General features: G+C 39.0%; 1 protein-coding gene across 1 annotated transcript; it reads left to right on the top strand.

The window, feature by feature from the left end:
• The first annotated feature begins 2,001 nt into the window (after positions 1-2,001).
• mafk (v-maf avian musculoaponeurotic fibrosarcoma oncogene homolog K) lies at positions 2,002-13,657 on the top strand. The gene is made up of 3 exons (XM_084072716.1): positions 2,002-2,185; positions 8,317-8,395; positions 8,559-13,657. Exons 2-3 carry the CDS (start codon positions 8,360-8,362, stop codon positions 8,988-8,990), a joined length of 468 nt encoding a protein of 155 aa, XP_083928842.1. The 5' UTR covers positions 2,002-2,185; positions 8,317-8,359; the 3' UTR covers positions 8,991-13,657.
• Positions 13,658-14,181: the final 524 nt, after the last annotated feature.

Here is a 14,181-nt window from a genome sequence, read left to right as displayed (position 1 = left end):
ATCAGGCAAAAAGTCCCTGTAAACGGAACGAATTCTCAGGACTTAGTCATCTCCATTTTGAGGAAATCTTTCTATATTGTGCAAGAGACTGGACTCAAAAACTACTCAGTAGTACTCATCCTCTTTCAGATTCCCAATTTACAGTATTTTTCAAAGTCACATATTTTTCTAATTGTAGCTGAACTAAATATGTATAAAGAACACAATTGGTCTAGTTTAAAAAAGTGATGAACATTTCATTTGGGGTAACTTAAATGAGCACTTCACCCATTTTCAACCAATTATCTTCATATAATAATTTTCCGTCTACTCACTCTGCATCTCATTGGAGGGCTATGGACAGTTCAGAAACTTGCATACCAATGACATCATCAATAGGAATCCCAAGCTAATAGAAACTACAGCCTTTCTCTTTATGGAAAGCCACTGTTCTTGCATTAATAAAAAAAAATGAAAATAAAAGTTTGAAATCTTGTTTGAAATGACTAAACCTGCCTACCGATGATGTCACTGGTAGGCAGGTTTGATAAGGTTGAACATGGGTGATGTTGTTCTTTAATTACATCACTTTATGACTTTACTCCAATTAGCCTGAAGACATTGGACAAATGATAGCAAATGTGAAAACATCTGAATAGTATCATTGGACTGGATCGGCAGAAACAATATTGCCATCCCTGATGAGAGTCTCTCTCTCTCTCTCTCTCTCTCTCTCTCTCTCTCTCTCTCTCTCTCTCTCTCTCTCTCTCTCTCTCTCTCTCTCTCTCTCTCTCTCTCTCTCTCTCTCTCTCTCTCTCTCTCTCTCAAAAACTGCAAATGATTGGGAGCTTGTACAAAAAAGGATTTCACCCACCCACTTTAGACACTATGTAAACCTGTGATGTAACAACAAAATATGCAGTTCCAGGGAACATTTTCAGTTTCAAAAGCCCTGTTCTGCCTCAAGCTACTGCTAGTAGTAGCAAAAATAAATATCCCAAGTCAATTTCTCACAATGTACAGACGGACCAGTAAGATAAGATCAAACTTTTTTGTCCATTTACACGAAATTTGATCTTGCGTCACATGCTCCAACAAGCGTCAACAACAGAAGAGAACATCTGACATGAAATAACATCTGTACACATCCTATGATCACAGTCACTCACTGTGTGTGGGTGGTGGTTGCATGCATAGTCCATGTGACAGTGTAGTGTGTGGGTGGGAGGGGGTATTATGATCACAGTCTGTGTGTTGGGGGAAGGGGGCACAGTCCAAGTGTGTGTGTGTGTGTGTGTGTGTGTGTGTGTGTGTGTGTGTGTGTGTGTGTGTGTGTGTGTGTGGGGGGGGGGGGGGGGGTCACCTGAATATGTGCTAAATATGTGACTCAAAGCTCGAGTCTAGTGTATTGATGTTGGATTTAATTTTAAGCGAAACTATTTGGGGGATGCTTGATGCTATCCTTACATATGCTGCTGACTTAATAGATAATTTTCTCTTAGTGGTCAATTTCCCAAGAATAGCTTGACATTGCAGGCAACAGCGCACCTAAAATAACAGAAATCCTGTGACTCCTAGTCTACTATGGCACATACTTTCCTTTGGAATGGAATGCTACTGCTGTTCTGTTCTCAAGTCTGACCTTAACATTAGTCTACTTATGAGAGAGGGGGGAGGGGGGTTGCCACAGTTTATTTTATTCAATAAACTTTACTTGTCTAGACTTCAACACAATGCAAAAAGGTAGGCATACAAATGAAAATTTTGAAACTTAATATCTCTTCCAATGTTGTTCTTCTTAGTAAGTCTTAGCTGCCAAGCTTAAGACATTATGAACTGTATATGTGTAGAGAGATAAGTTTCGTAAACTAAGCAAAAACATTCACCAGCTGTATCTATCTTCTATTTATGGCCCTCCCAACAAAGCCCCCCTCTCCGATTCACGTCAGCAGAAAGCTATTTTCATGAATGGAGGGGGCGGTCACGAGGAATTGCAGTGACGTGAGTGGTTGCGGAAGCAAAGCGCGTGGAATGTTGATACATTGTTGTTGTTTTGTAGTTTAATTTAGTACGAGGATACGTTGCTGGTCGCATGCGGGACGCCTTCAGCGCTTCTGTCAAAGTAACTTCAAGTCTTCTTCAAAAGGATTCCTTACTCCACAAGTTTTTACGCATCACTCCCGTCACAGATATCCGCGATCAAAAGGTACGATGAGGTTGTTTTTGGGATGTTTTGACATTCCTTTCTAAATTGCTCAAGTTCTCATGGTGACACATTAACGCCTGTAGGTGGATCTTACATAGGCAAGGCATGCTGTATACGTCCAATTTAAAGTTTAAATTACTTTTCTTTTTTAAAACATATGATTGATAATTATTTATGTATGATGGAATATTGCATATATTGGACACGTGTTGGAGTATCCTAACAATGACAAAAATGAGACGTAAATCTGATCCTGTCGGGTGCGTGGAAGATTAAAATAATTTATGGAATAATAATTAATATTATTTATACAATAATTTAATTTATAGATTTTATTTGTCCGAATATGATCATTTAGGCTTATTAGGCAAATTAATCAATGTGGGCTAATATTTGGCTATGATCTAATTATTTTACAACTCAGTTAGCTTTTTGGAAGAAACGATGTGAAAGATATTAACTTAAAAATATTGAATGTAATGACAGTGTGTCCCTTAATTATCCAGAAGCTCGTTTGTTGTGATATAGGTGTCTCTGGCAAAATATTGCTACTTTTTGACATAAGAAACAACACGTGGTCTGCATTTTAGACTAGTGGGACAAAGGGCACTTCGTGAAGTGCGACCACCAGTGTTGCCAGATATGCGAGAGAAATAAGCAACCAGATCTGTGAAAACAAGCCCAAAAGAAGCAATTTAGGCAACATGAGCACTTTTAAACGCATTGCGGTGCGACGCGTTGTGAGCTTGTAGATCTGCTATTTTCAAAAAACTCTTGTTATAAAATGCGGAATATTTGGAAGGTTTTTTGTAAACATTCAAAAAGCACAAATGCTCCCTGGCCTGTGGCACAAAATATTTTCATGAAAATATTTGAGAACCACTGGTTTAAATAATAATTAAAAAAATGTGGAAGCAAGCCTAAATAAGCAACTTAGAAAAAAGCCCCCCCAAAAAACGCAACCACCAATATTTACAAGCAACTTTACAGAAAAACAAGCCCAACGTCGCTTATAATAAGCAGACCTGGCAACACTGGCGACCACCAGGAGGAGGATGGGACGGGGCAGGCGAGAGAAACGCGCGCTGAGTAGGCGCGCGTTCTTCACGGTGTAGCTCTGGCGTCGCTTGCCGAAAAGAGCTGATCTACAAGCTAGCCTACTATGAAGATGAAATAAACCATTATAAATGTACAACCGCCCCTCATTCACAAAACTCTTAAAAAGAGCATTTGTCTTCTGAGTGAGATGATGACAGAAACGCGTGTTATAGGTCAGCCAGGAAGAAACTATGTGTAGCCAAGAATGATAATACATAATTTACCAAACATAATTACACTATTACTCAGCAGCATGATTGGATCAAGAAAAAAAAAGTGTCAACACTGCTGTTTCCCCCCCTGGATTGTTGTGCTGATTTGACAGTTTAACAGTTACAACTTTAAAGTTGACTCTTAGGAAAAGCTATTAAAAGCTGCTACAGTAACTCGACTGATTTTCACATTTTTGTTATCAGTTATTTATTTTGGTGAGGTTTTATTACAACCTTTCCCGCTTTGATGATATGAGATTGAGATTGTTTTGATTGATTGATTGGTCGATTAATTACTTTTTAGGCTAAAAGGATAACAACAAAGTCCTGTGGACTTGTTTCTGACCATTGTTCATACCTTGACATGTATACAATATTACATGCTGCATTTAGAAAGGCAGGCAGATGTGCGTGCAATCCTCGTGGGGTTAACATGTGGTTCAATGTGATGATGTCTTCTTCAAATGAAGAAGTACGCTGACTCATAACAACTCGGTTGTCAGACAGTGACAAGGCATATAATGAGAACTTCCATTGAACATGTATATGATATAGTTTTCCTAATTTGCCACTTGTGTTGTGTTTGAAGTTAGTTGTGAAGGATGCAGCAGCCTACTATAGTGACGTTGTTTTGTGGGGCAGTGCTGTGAAGGTGAAATAGCTGGAATTAGTAATGGAATGACTCCCAGCGAATGTATGTTTATTAGAATTTGTTTTAGAATTCTTTTCTGCTTTATCTTTTAAAATACGGTGTCTTGATTAATGATATTAAGGTGTAGAAACTACTGTGTGTAGCCTACTAGACCGGGTTATATCCAGGCAAACAGTTCCACTGACATCTCCTGTATGTCCTGTCTGGGGCACGGCACACATACATGGTCATCACATCACCACATATCGACCAAACATCGTACCTCTCACTCTGCCTCCCACAATGATGCACTTCCTGTCCATCCCTGCTTTTGTCAGAGAGTTCCTGGATTTAAAACCCAACGTTCTAACCACATTACACCCGGGGCTGTGGATGGACTAAAGTGCTTAGTGCTTAGTGTTTTTGTTTTGTGGAGATTATGCTATTAAAGATGTACTGTATGCTATAAATATAATTTACCCCCTCATTTACCGCTTTTCAAAGCTCTGTGAGATAAGTAGTGTAGTATGTGTGTGTGTGTCTCTGTGGGTGCTTTGCCGTCACAACCTGTCTGTCCTTGTGGCAATATCGTCATTCAGTTTGGAAGGAAAATAAACATCAAATTAGTTATAAGACGTGAAGCCCTGCTCTCTTGTTGGCATTTCTCACTGGAAAATGTGAGTGGTAATCTATTTTCTTTCCCAAGAGTATTCCCTTTCCACTTGTAGCAGCTGATCACCCGATTAGCAAAAACGGGACAGGTATTTCCTTGTTTTTTTGCATATTTGTCATTCCTCAGAATCCCTGCATCGCTTAGTAGGGGAATAGCTTTGCTGAGGTATTAAGTTTGATCTCCTCCCTTTCCGCAGAAACGTTCTGGTACCAATGCCAACCATTTCTAAGGTTCTCTGTACTTTTCCTTCCTCCCTCTGAAACAACGGGATTTTCCAGGAAACGTCAGTTTGGGAGGGTGTGATTCCCTGCCGCTCGCCGTCGTTTTTTACCAGTAAACAGCATGACTCACCCCTCAGCTATGTTCTCCATTTCCTTTACATAATATCCCACCAAATGTGCTGCGCTGGAGAAAGAGCAGAATGCAGCAACACCCCAGTCTGTAGAATAATCTCTCCACCTCCCTGAGAAAACAGAGAAAGAGAAGACATTATAGTAAGCAGAAGGCAGCGCTTGCTTTCTCAGAGGAACTTTAGCAGCTGTTTGTGAAGGCAAGCAACAAGTCCACTCTCAGCAGAACCAAATCCCAAACTGAGAAATGAAAAGGCGAGACAAACAGCCCAGACCTTGTTTATAATTGTTGTAATTGCGTTAGATAAAAAACAGGAGATCCGCCATTATTAATAGAAGGCAAAAGCCATCATGTTTTGACCTAATCGACTAAAGTGACTTGCATTTTGTCTTGGTTCATTTCCGTACATTTGACAATTTGAATTTCCTAGAATAGGTTTGAATAAGTAGTGCCGGTGGTGGATTATTGTTTTTCATTTTCCGGTTGGTACATCCAAGTAGGTGCAACAGAAAAAACATCAGATGGAACACTGGCTTAATACAATCTCATGAGATCTATAAAGTCATGTAATGTATATGATTCTATAGAAGCAATTATATAGAAATTATCTTAATCTCAGTAACATTTTCACATTTTTGTTATTGCCCATTATGTTTGAGGTATTCTACCATTTCACATGATATATTGTCCATGACTATACTGTATAAGAAAGTGAAGTGAAAATCAGGGTCACCTACAAGGCGGTTTGTGTATCCCTGACATGCATGTACACACAGACTACATTTTGGGCAAGTGGAACATGAGAGACACTTTTGAATTCCAGACATTTTAAGAATTATTGTAGGTTTTACTAGTGGGATTGGTTAAACTCCACCCCCACATTTGGGTGCATTGCAGGACATATTCTGACTGCATTTTACCCTCACAAATAAAGATTTGTGTGTGTTTATACACGTGTTCTTTCAGGAATGTGGTTCTGTCAACCATTCTTTATCCATTGTCTATGGCTTTTCTTTGAAGTGTTTTCTGAGAATCCTTCTATAACATTACAGGAAAACTAAAATAAAAAAGGGATCAAGGGAGAAAATGTACAATTAAGTTAATTATAGAATATGTATCACTTTTATGTATTCGTACAAAAATAATTGCATTTAGCCTTGTAACATATTTTCTAGTCCTCTCTGAAGAAACTTGTGCATGTTGATCTGGAAGGCTCTTCCCTAGTGGTATTTGCAAAACATAAACACATGTATAAAGAATTCCAACGTGGCCTCTTAGCTAAAGATTGAGGCCTCTTCTATGGAGAGAGGGAGGCCCCACACCAGTTTTCCAAAATCCTTGCAAGGAATACACCCAGGGACCCCCTCTGACGCAACTCTGGCTAAAGCAGGCTGTTTGGGTCGGCTTTGCTGTCGAGGAATCTTTGTTTGTGCCTGTGTTTCCGCTGGCTTTCCAAGTTCTGCACTATCACTTGCCTCTGCCATCACAACAACATTGTAATCGTAATTGGAGAATAAATGTTTTTTAATGCAGTTTTAAATGGATCATAAAGTTACTACATACTGAGTCTCCAAACAGGAATGCATGTGGTTCTTGGTTGGATTCATCAGTTCAATTGGGGGATCTGTTTATTTTCTCTGTCAGTACTATCCGGGGCTCTGTTCCTTTATTATATGCTCATGGCTAAAACACCATGCATACAGAAGGTGGCTGTTCCTCCAGTGATGTTAGGATAGGGATAGACCTTTGTTAATCCCAAGGGAAATTCAGTCATCATAGCAGAACGTTCCATGCATGTGGACAGAAGGATAATGGATGACTAAGTGTATAGTATTAAAAATAATTAATCCAACACATTAAACACTTTGTATTGCTTAAATTATCATTTCATATTTTAAAAAGAAGAAGAGAGTAGCAGATGTCAAGTTTTTATGCCCGTCTACGATTGCTTTCAGTCAGGAACTGCACATCAGCAGTAATCACAAACGAGCAGCACAAAATATTTGCCCTCTTACTGAGATATCACTTATCGCATGCTCACTTAAATTGTTTAGCTGGCAGAAATTTGTGTCGGCACAAGCGAGCTAAATATATCTGCTCGAGTTAAATAAGGGCATACGGGCCGCTCGCTCAGGAAAGCCCAGTGTAAGAGGATCCAGCAGACGAGACAGCACTAAATCGATGGGAGTACATTGTCTCACAGCGAAAATACATCAGTGACTAGAAAGGAAACTATTCCTCTGTGACACTCTATCTCCAGGAATGTTCCACATGCGTATCTGCTGCCCTGTAAAGTTCAGCATAACTTTAAATGTTATACTGATGTGATGGCCAGTTTTACTGCTGCTGTCTGTGATGACGAGACACAGTGGTGAAGAAGAATGGCCTGCATGGGTCACGGAATGGTAACTGTTAAAAAAGACCACAGCCTTTTGGAAACGTGGTATTGTATACACTGTAAATATTGTGCCAATTTACCAACACAAGTTAGCCAGGCGTATTTCGATTATCTATAGGTCTGTGTTGGTATTATGAATTAGACTTGTTTACCCCTTTTTGCTGAACATGTGATTCACACTCCCACACCCATTTGCAGGGTGTTTCCATGGCAGCGGTCTAGTATGGAACAGTGCACTCGCAGTAAGCCTGGTCTTCAGGTCCTGAAATGGAGCCTTGGGGGGATGTGTGCCTCTCACAGGATCATAGCACAGTGATCTCTCTTTTTTTGGCCATGGCAGTAATCTCAGAAGCATGTGGCTCATGGTACTGAATACAGAGGGGCCATTCTAAAAAGCGCTCTGGCAAATGGCTCAGGAAGACTGTCTAGGCACAGAGATCACAAAAAGATGTATGGAGAGATGGGGTCTGTTTCTAATCTTGCTTGGTCTAGTGAACTACATTGTTGAAGCCCTACAAGAAGTAAATAAGGGTGCGCAACAGTGCTGCCATCTCATGGTATGGTGCTGCCCTCTGCTGGCCAGCTTGGTCACACACACATAACTATTGACAGAATTTACCTTGGAATATTTTTGGGCACCATGGATGATATACAATTTATTCACAGAGGAAAATTACTAATGGGAAAACATGCCAACATACATATAAAAAAAGGTTTTATTAAAATGTATTAGATATCTTTCACTAATTCTATTTTCTCTTTCCACAGCGTGACTTCTGTGAGACTCAGCCAAATTGTTCGCATTCAGGGTATGACGACTCATTTTAAAACGAGCAACGCTTTGAAGGCAAGTCTGAATAGCAATGTTTCACGTTAAGTTTGGCTGTGTTTTACTACTGTATGTTTGATTCAATAATGAACAGAGACAGTCATTCCTCATCATGGCTGATTTATACTTATTAAGCGTAAACCACCCATCACTCACTTCTTCACTTCTGATTTGCCTGCAGGTTAAGAAGGAGGGAGAAAATGCCCCAGTGCTCAGTGATGACGAGCTGGTGGCCATGTCGGTGCGGGAGCTCAACCAGCACCTGCGTGGCCTAACCAAGGACGACGTGGTGCGGTTGAAGCAGCGGCGACGGACCCTGAAAAACAGGGGCTACGCCGCCAGCTGCCGCATAAAACGAGTCACCCAGAAGGAGGAGCTGGAGAGACAGAAGATGGATCTGCAGCAGGAGGTGGATAAGCTCGCCCGTGAAAACGCCAGCATGAGGCTGGAGCTCGACGCCCTGCGAGCCAAGTACGAGGCCCTGCAGTGTTTCGCCCGGACTGTGACACGCGGGCCCCTCTCCCCGGGCAAAGTGGCCACCACCAGTGTCATCACCATTGTCAAGTCCGCCAAGCACAACTCCAACACGACCCCGTTCTCGGCTGCCTCCTAGTGTTGACAGGACTGGGCTCTCCGTCACCTGCCTGGTCCTGACCCCCAGGCTGACCCCACTCATCCTGTACTGAGAGGAAGCTCAGTATTTAGACTGAGGGATGGAGTGGGGAGCGGTGAGCTCCATGTGATATGATGCTGCATTCACTACTCTCTCACTCTCTCTCTCCCTCTTTCTCTTAAATAATCAACATTGTCTGTGCACTGTGCGACCCCACCCCCACCCCCCACCCCACCAGCACCGGCAGGGCTTTTGGGCCTCACTGACCTTACCTCCATGACTGTTAGCAGAGATTTGCTGTTACTCCAGGGTGAATTGTGTATGACATGTCTTGCTATGGAGGCACTGGTGTAAGACAGCTCTGATATTTATGGTATTATTGCATTAACACACACCATCAGAGATAAGAAATGTGTATTACTTTGATGGCAAAGCTGTATAGCAAAACACTACGCCTGTTTTATTTAATTTTTTTCCAGTGTCTCAATGTAAGTTGAGTCATAAGCTTTGCCTTAAAACAACCTGTGAGTGATCTCTGTAATAATAGATACTGATGATCACACACAGTTTATTTAACATATTAAGGAATAATTTTTCCTTAAATCTGTTCTCAGCCAGTATGCAATGAAAACTGACCAATGTTGAACACCAGGGCACCACATGCATCCAATCATGCCAAATAGTTTGCTTAGCAATGAGAAAGTCATGCTACAAAAAAGGGGACTCACTATACTTCAGTGAACTAATCAGGACCCTATAGGGTACTGGGAACAAGTTTAGTGACATGCTCACAAGCTAATTTTTCTCATGTAAGCATGGTTCGGATTTTAGAAGAAGCCTACCTGATTCATCATAAACCTTCTGTCCTTTTATTTCTCCAAGAAGCTCTTCTGCCTGCATGTTGGCCGAAAAAATGGTTCAATCATTATTTTGTTAACAATGAAAGTGAAAGGGGCTGCTGGATACAATTTCTCTGAAAAAGCATATTGTTTGTGTTTTTTCAATGAAAGCTTAAGGTCCTCAGACATAAATTCTGCTTCAGCTATTCCAAAGCCAATATGATGGCAAGTGCTATGTTGGATGAACTGAAAGGACACCCTAAAAATCAGACTGGCAGCTAAAATCTCAACAATCATTTTAATGTGTTTTCACAGTGCATTTTATTCCAGTGATTGAGTTTATCAGGAGCGTTAAACATTTGTTTGGCTTAGGAAGATTCGACGATTTACCTTCGTTCATCATTGAATAGCACTTACTCTAAAACTGCAAAGAAACAGTATAAAAGCTACACACACATTCAGAAATAACCTTAAGTCACACGGTATCTGTAGCCTGTGATAGAGGAATGTTACAAACAGAGCTGAGTGTTGCATTTCTGACGTTATAGGGGCTTGACTGTATGAGGACTATAGTGTGTGTAGTCTGAGCACTTATTGCATAGAGTCAAGCCAAGTTATAACTAATGCCAGGGGGCGTATTTATACTATACAGAGAAGCACTTATGATCTTTTTGCCTATTTCCTTCATATGCAATGCCATTTTTGTGGTAGGTAATCCATATTGGATAAACTGATAATGGGATCTGCTCTGACAAATGAAATGAAATGCAATGCAACACATTTCTTGTATATTACAGACTAAAGCCTTTTTCGCTTGTAAATCAGTGCTTTTCAGTGAGGCATTAATTAGGCTTTAGAGTTTTTTTCTTTTCTTTTTTTTTTACCTGTGAGAGAAGGAAACATACAGCTCTCAATTGCCTCCTTGTCACTTTACATTGACTCCGTCCACATAAAAATCATTCCTACTGCTACATCATGAGAAAACGCTGCTGCCGGTGTTGGTACTGTATCTGAAACTGTAGTTACATACCTTTTATGACACAGACTCTTATGCAAGAGAACTCCTGACACCCGTCTCTAGACACCATGGCGCCATGCAGTGAAACATGTCGCTATTGTGATTGTAACATGATTGAAAATGAAATGATGAAATTAACTTGAAATTAAGTCATACTTACCTAGGATCCATTCCTAATGTGGAGTGAAGCCAATAGAGATTGTTCAGGTCAGGATTTTCTCTTTGCGAAGAGGACATGACTGTTCTTCCTCTGTTCCATAGCTGCAAAGAAAACTATGGGGGACTTTGCTGCTGTATCACCTGCTGAGATTGTAAGCAGGGCCATTGCTGTGCTCTTATTCTCATTTTGTATTTTCACTTGGTTTATATGTTGATACATCCATGTTTTCTCTTGATATTTAGTTTTTATATACTATATATATATTATATATACACATACATATTTTTCTATATTTATGTCTTGTAATATCCTGGGAGTGGTGTGATCCAGTAATCATTCTTTTGAGTCAAATGAGTTTATTGTTGAACTTTGTTAGAAAAAATAAGTTATATACATGTATGACTGAACACTTCTTCTTGTGACCTAATCCTGTTTTTGCATTGAACACCCTGTGAATAGACCTTCCCGCCACCTAACACTCATTTAATCTGCAATTTGGACAGTCACTGATTAGGTGTTTATACAATATGCACAACACAACTGGATTATCTCTGCACAACCTGACTTAAATCAGGAAAATGTATCTGGATTAACATTTAATGTTGTCCTTCACAACTTGCAATTCTATTGAACATTATGATCTCCTTTAGAAGCACAAACACCCAACATCTATAAAATGTTGTGTGGTGAAAGGTAGCATATAAAATATCTATGCAAAGGAAAGGACAGTAACCACAAAGATTATGCATAATTGTTAGGCTGTCCAGCTTAAATATACGTCTGACAAATACTTCAAACAAATGGAGAAGTAATGTGAACAGTTTTTTTTAAAATGACCAATATTCTATGACAGAAATTATTCAGAGGTAAATAACAGGCTATGTACCCGTCTGAGCTGAAATGTCAGCAGTAATGGGGTGGGTGCTTTAGTTTAAGTGTTAATGGGATCATTTCATTTAGAATATAAGAGTAATAAAGGTATCATGTAAACCTAGTTACAATAGAGACAACAGATATTGGTGTTGGTTGATTCAAGTATGGAAAAACTTGACGTCATGCTTTTCTAAAGATGAGTTTCACCTTGTTAGAAAGGCTTGATTTAGTGCACAGAATTTGAGATGATGATGGTAAAGCTTTTGTGACAACTACGAAACCTTACCTGAAAGTAATTCCAGAGCTGCTAGACTGTCCACCCTGACCTTTATTCTATCAATGGACTGTATTCAACCAGAGTATAGATTGAGGCAGCAGAAAACACATCTATTTTTACATGTCGTTTACACAAGTTCACTTTTTCCTGCACATTAGGTAACACTAAAGCGGTATGCTTATGCTTAGACGTTTAAAAGCATTACAGTGACCTCTTGTGGTAAAGTTCCAAACCTAAATGCTGTAACTTGAGGCATTGTGTCATTTTACCACTCAATACTGTTGTGTAAGACAATTGGATACAAGGTGAATGAATGCCTTTTTAGTCATTCACCTTTGAAAGAAAACATTTAATGTCTTCAATCGATACACAAATATATACAGTATATTTTCTGTACTGTCATAATAGACAAACCTCACTCCAGGTGAATTAAGTATTGTTTCCATCTTCTGATAGGTGGCAATGAGACCAATCAGTCTCAGACATTCTTAGTATCAGTTAACAAAAGTCATGGGATGATTTGCAAAGCCAGGTGTAACTGGCATTTTCAAGTGTCTTATTTTTTAAATTACATATAAACACAAGTTAGGAGTTATCTACATTTTTAAAGGGAGCCCTGTTCGTCCAGTTGAACACAAGTGCTTGTTGCTGTCTATGTATTAGACATTGCACTGGGACTGTTAGGATACCATTGACTTGTTCAGATTTCCAGACAAATGACAATGCAATTTTATAGAAATTGGGTTGGTAATATATATATATATATAAATATATATATATATATATAGAGTACTCTTTCCTTGTATGTATCCTGTATGCAGCCTTAAAGGTTTTTGTTATATTATCTTGGTGTTTGTATTGGTGTAAGTAAGCTCTCATACACAAGCTTTCTCAGTCCTAAAAGCTATTTTCATTTAAACAAATCACTCTTACAATACCCAAAGTGGATTTAAAGCTCCATAATACAGACATCAATGTCTGTAAGTCTTCATTAATTAACCGTTTGGTTATGGGTGAAAGAACTATGGCTAAATCAAATTGTATGTTCACTTCATCGTATTGGTTTGTATCTTTTAAGTTATACACTAGACTTTAAAAAAGGAGATTCCATCCATTTATCCTTAGTCTCATGGCAGTGTAAGAGTTCACAGCCAATGGTGACTGTAAGTGAGGATGATATTAAGGCAGCATAAACTGAGTATATGTAACATACCTTCCTGACTTGTCATTACTCTGCTCGTATATATATATATATATATATATATATATATATATATATATATAATATTTATTACATTGATTTTTCTCTAATTTTATTTTCAACATCTAAATTATTTTATTTACATGCATTTATTTACATATTTTCTCAAACTACACTCATGTACAAATAAAATCTGTATTGGTTTGTTATGATTGAAAATGAGGTAAATTATTCCTATACATAGGTCTGCTGTGTCTGTTTTTGTACTTTTAAATAAAGCTTTTACTCAATAAATAGCACTCCTTGTTAAACTCTTTTCAGCACAAATGTTCAGAATTAAGAGAAAAAAGTTTTATTTTTCATGGGTGGAAAATATAAATAAGACAAATGATACTACTTGTAAAAAATACAATATTTAGAATTATAACTTTATTCCAACTAATTCTGTCTGCTTTCCCAGAAAGGCAGCTATCATTGGCACAAAAGGGTATCAAAAGACTTTTCTCTATCTCATTGTAATATATGCAATTAGACTATACACTAAAATAGATAGATACATCTCTCCCTTAGTGACACAAACTTATAGATTTTTTTTTTCTGGTTGGGAAAACAAGAGGAAAAGAACACCAAAGTATACTAAAACACAGTTTTAGTGTTATAGTAAACACGTGTTTGCCTTCCCCCACTGTTAAGCTAGCCCAATTCATATATTGAATATGTGCAATAGGATAAGAGATGTTCCAGAAGATAATATCAGAGCTTTGTCCCCCCCCCCCCCCCCCCCCCCCCCCCCCCAACATTTTAACAAGAAAACAATTTATGT

Source organism: Gymnoscopelus microlampas (assembly GCF_963454915.1).
Source record: "Gymnoscopelus microlampas genome assembly, chromosome: 11".
Classification (NCBI taxonomy): Eukaryota; Metazoa; Chordata; class Actinopteri; order Myctophiformes; family Myctophidae; genus Gymnoscopelus; species Gymnoscopelus microlampas.
The sequence above is the reverse complement of the archived record's forward strand: the minus strand, read 5'-3'. Positions and strand labels throughout refer to the sequence as shown.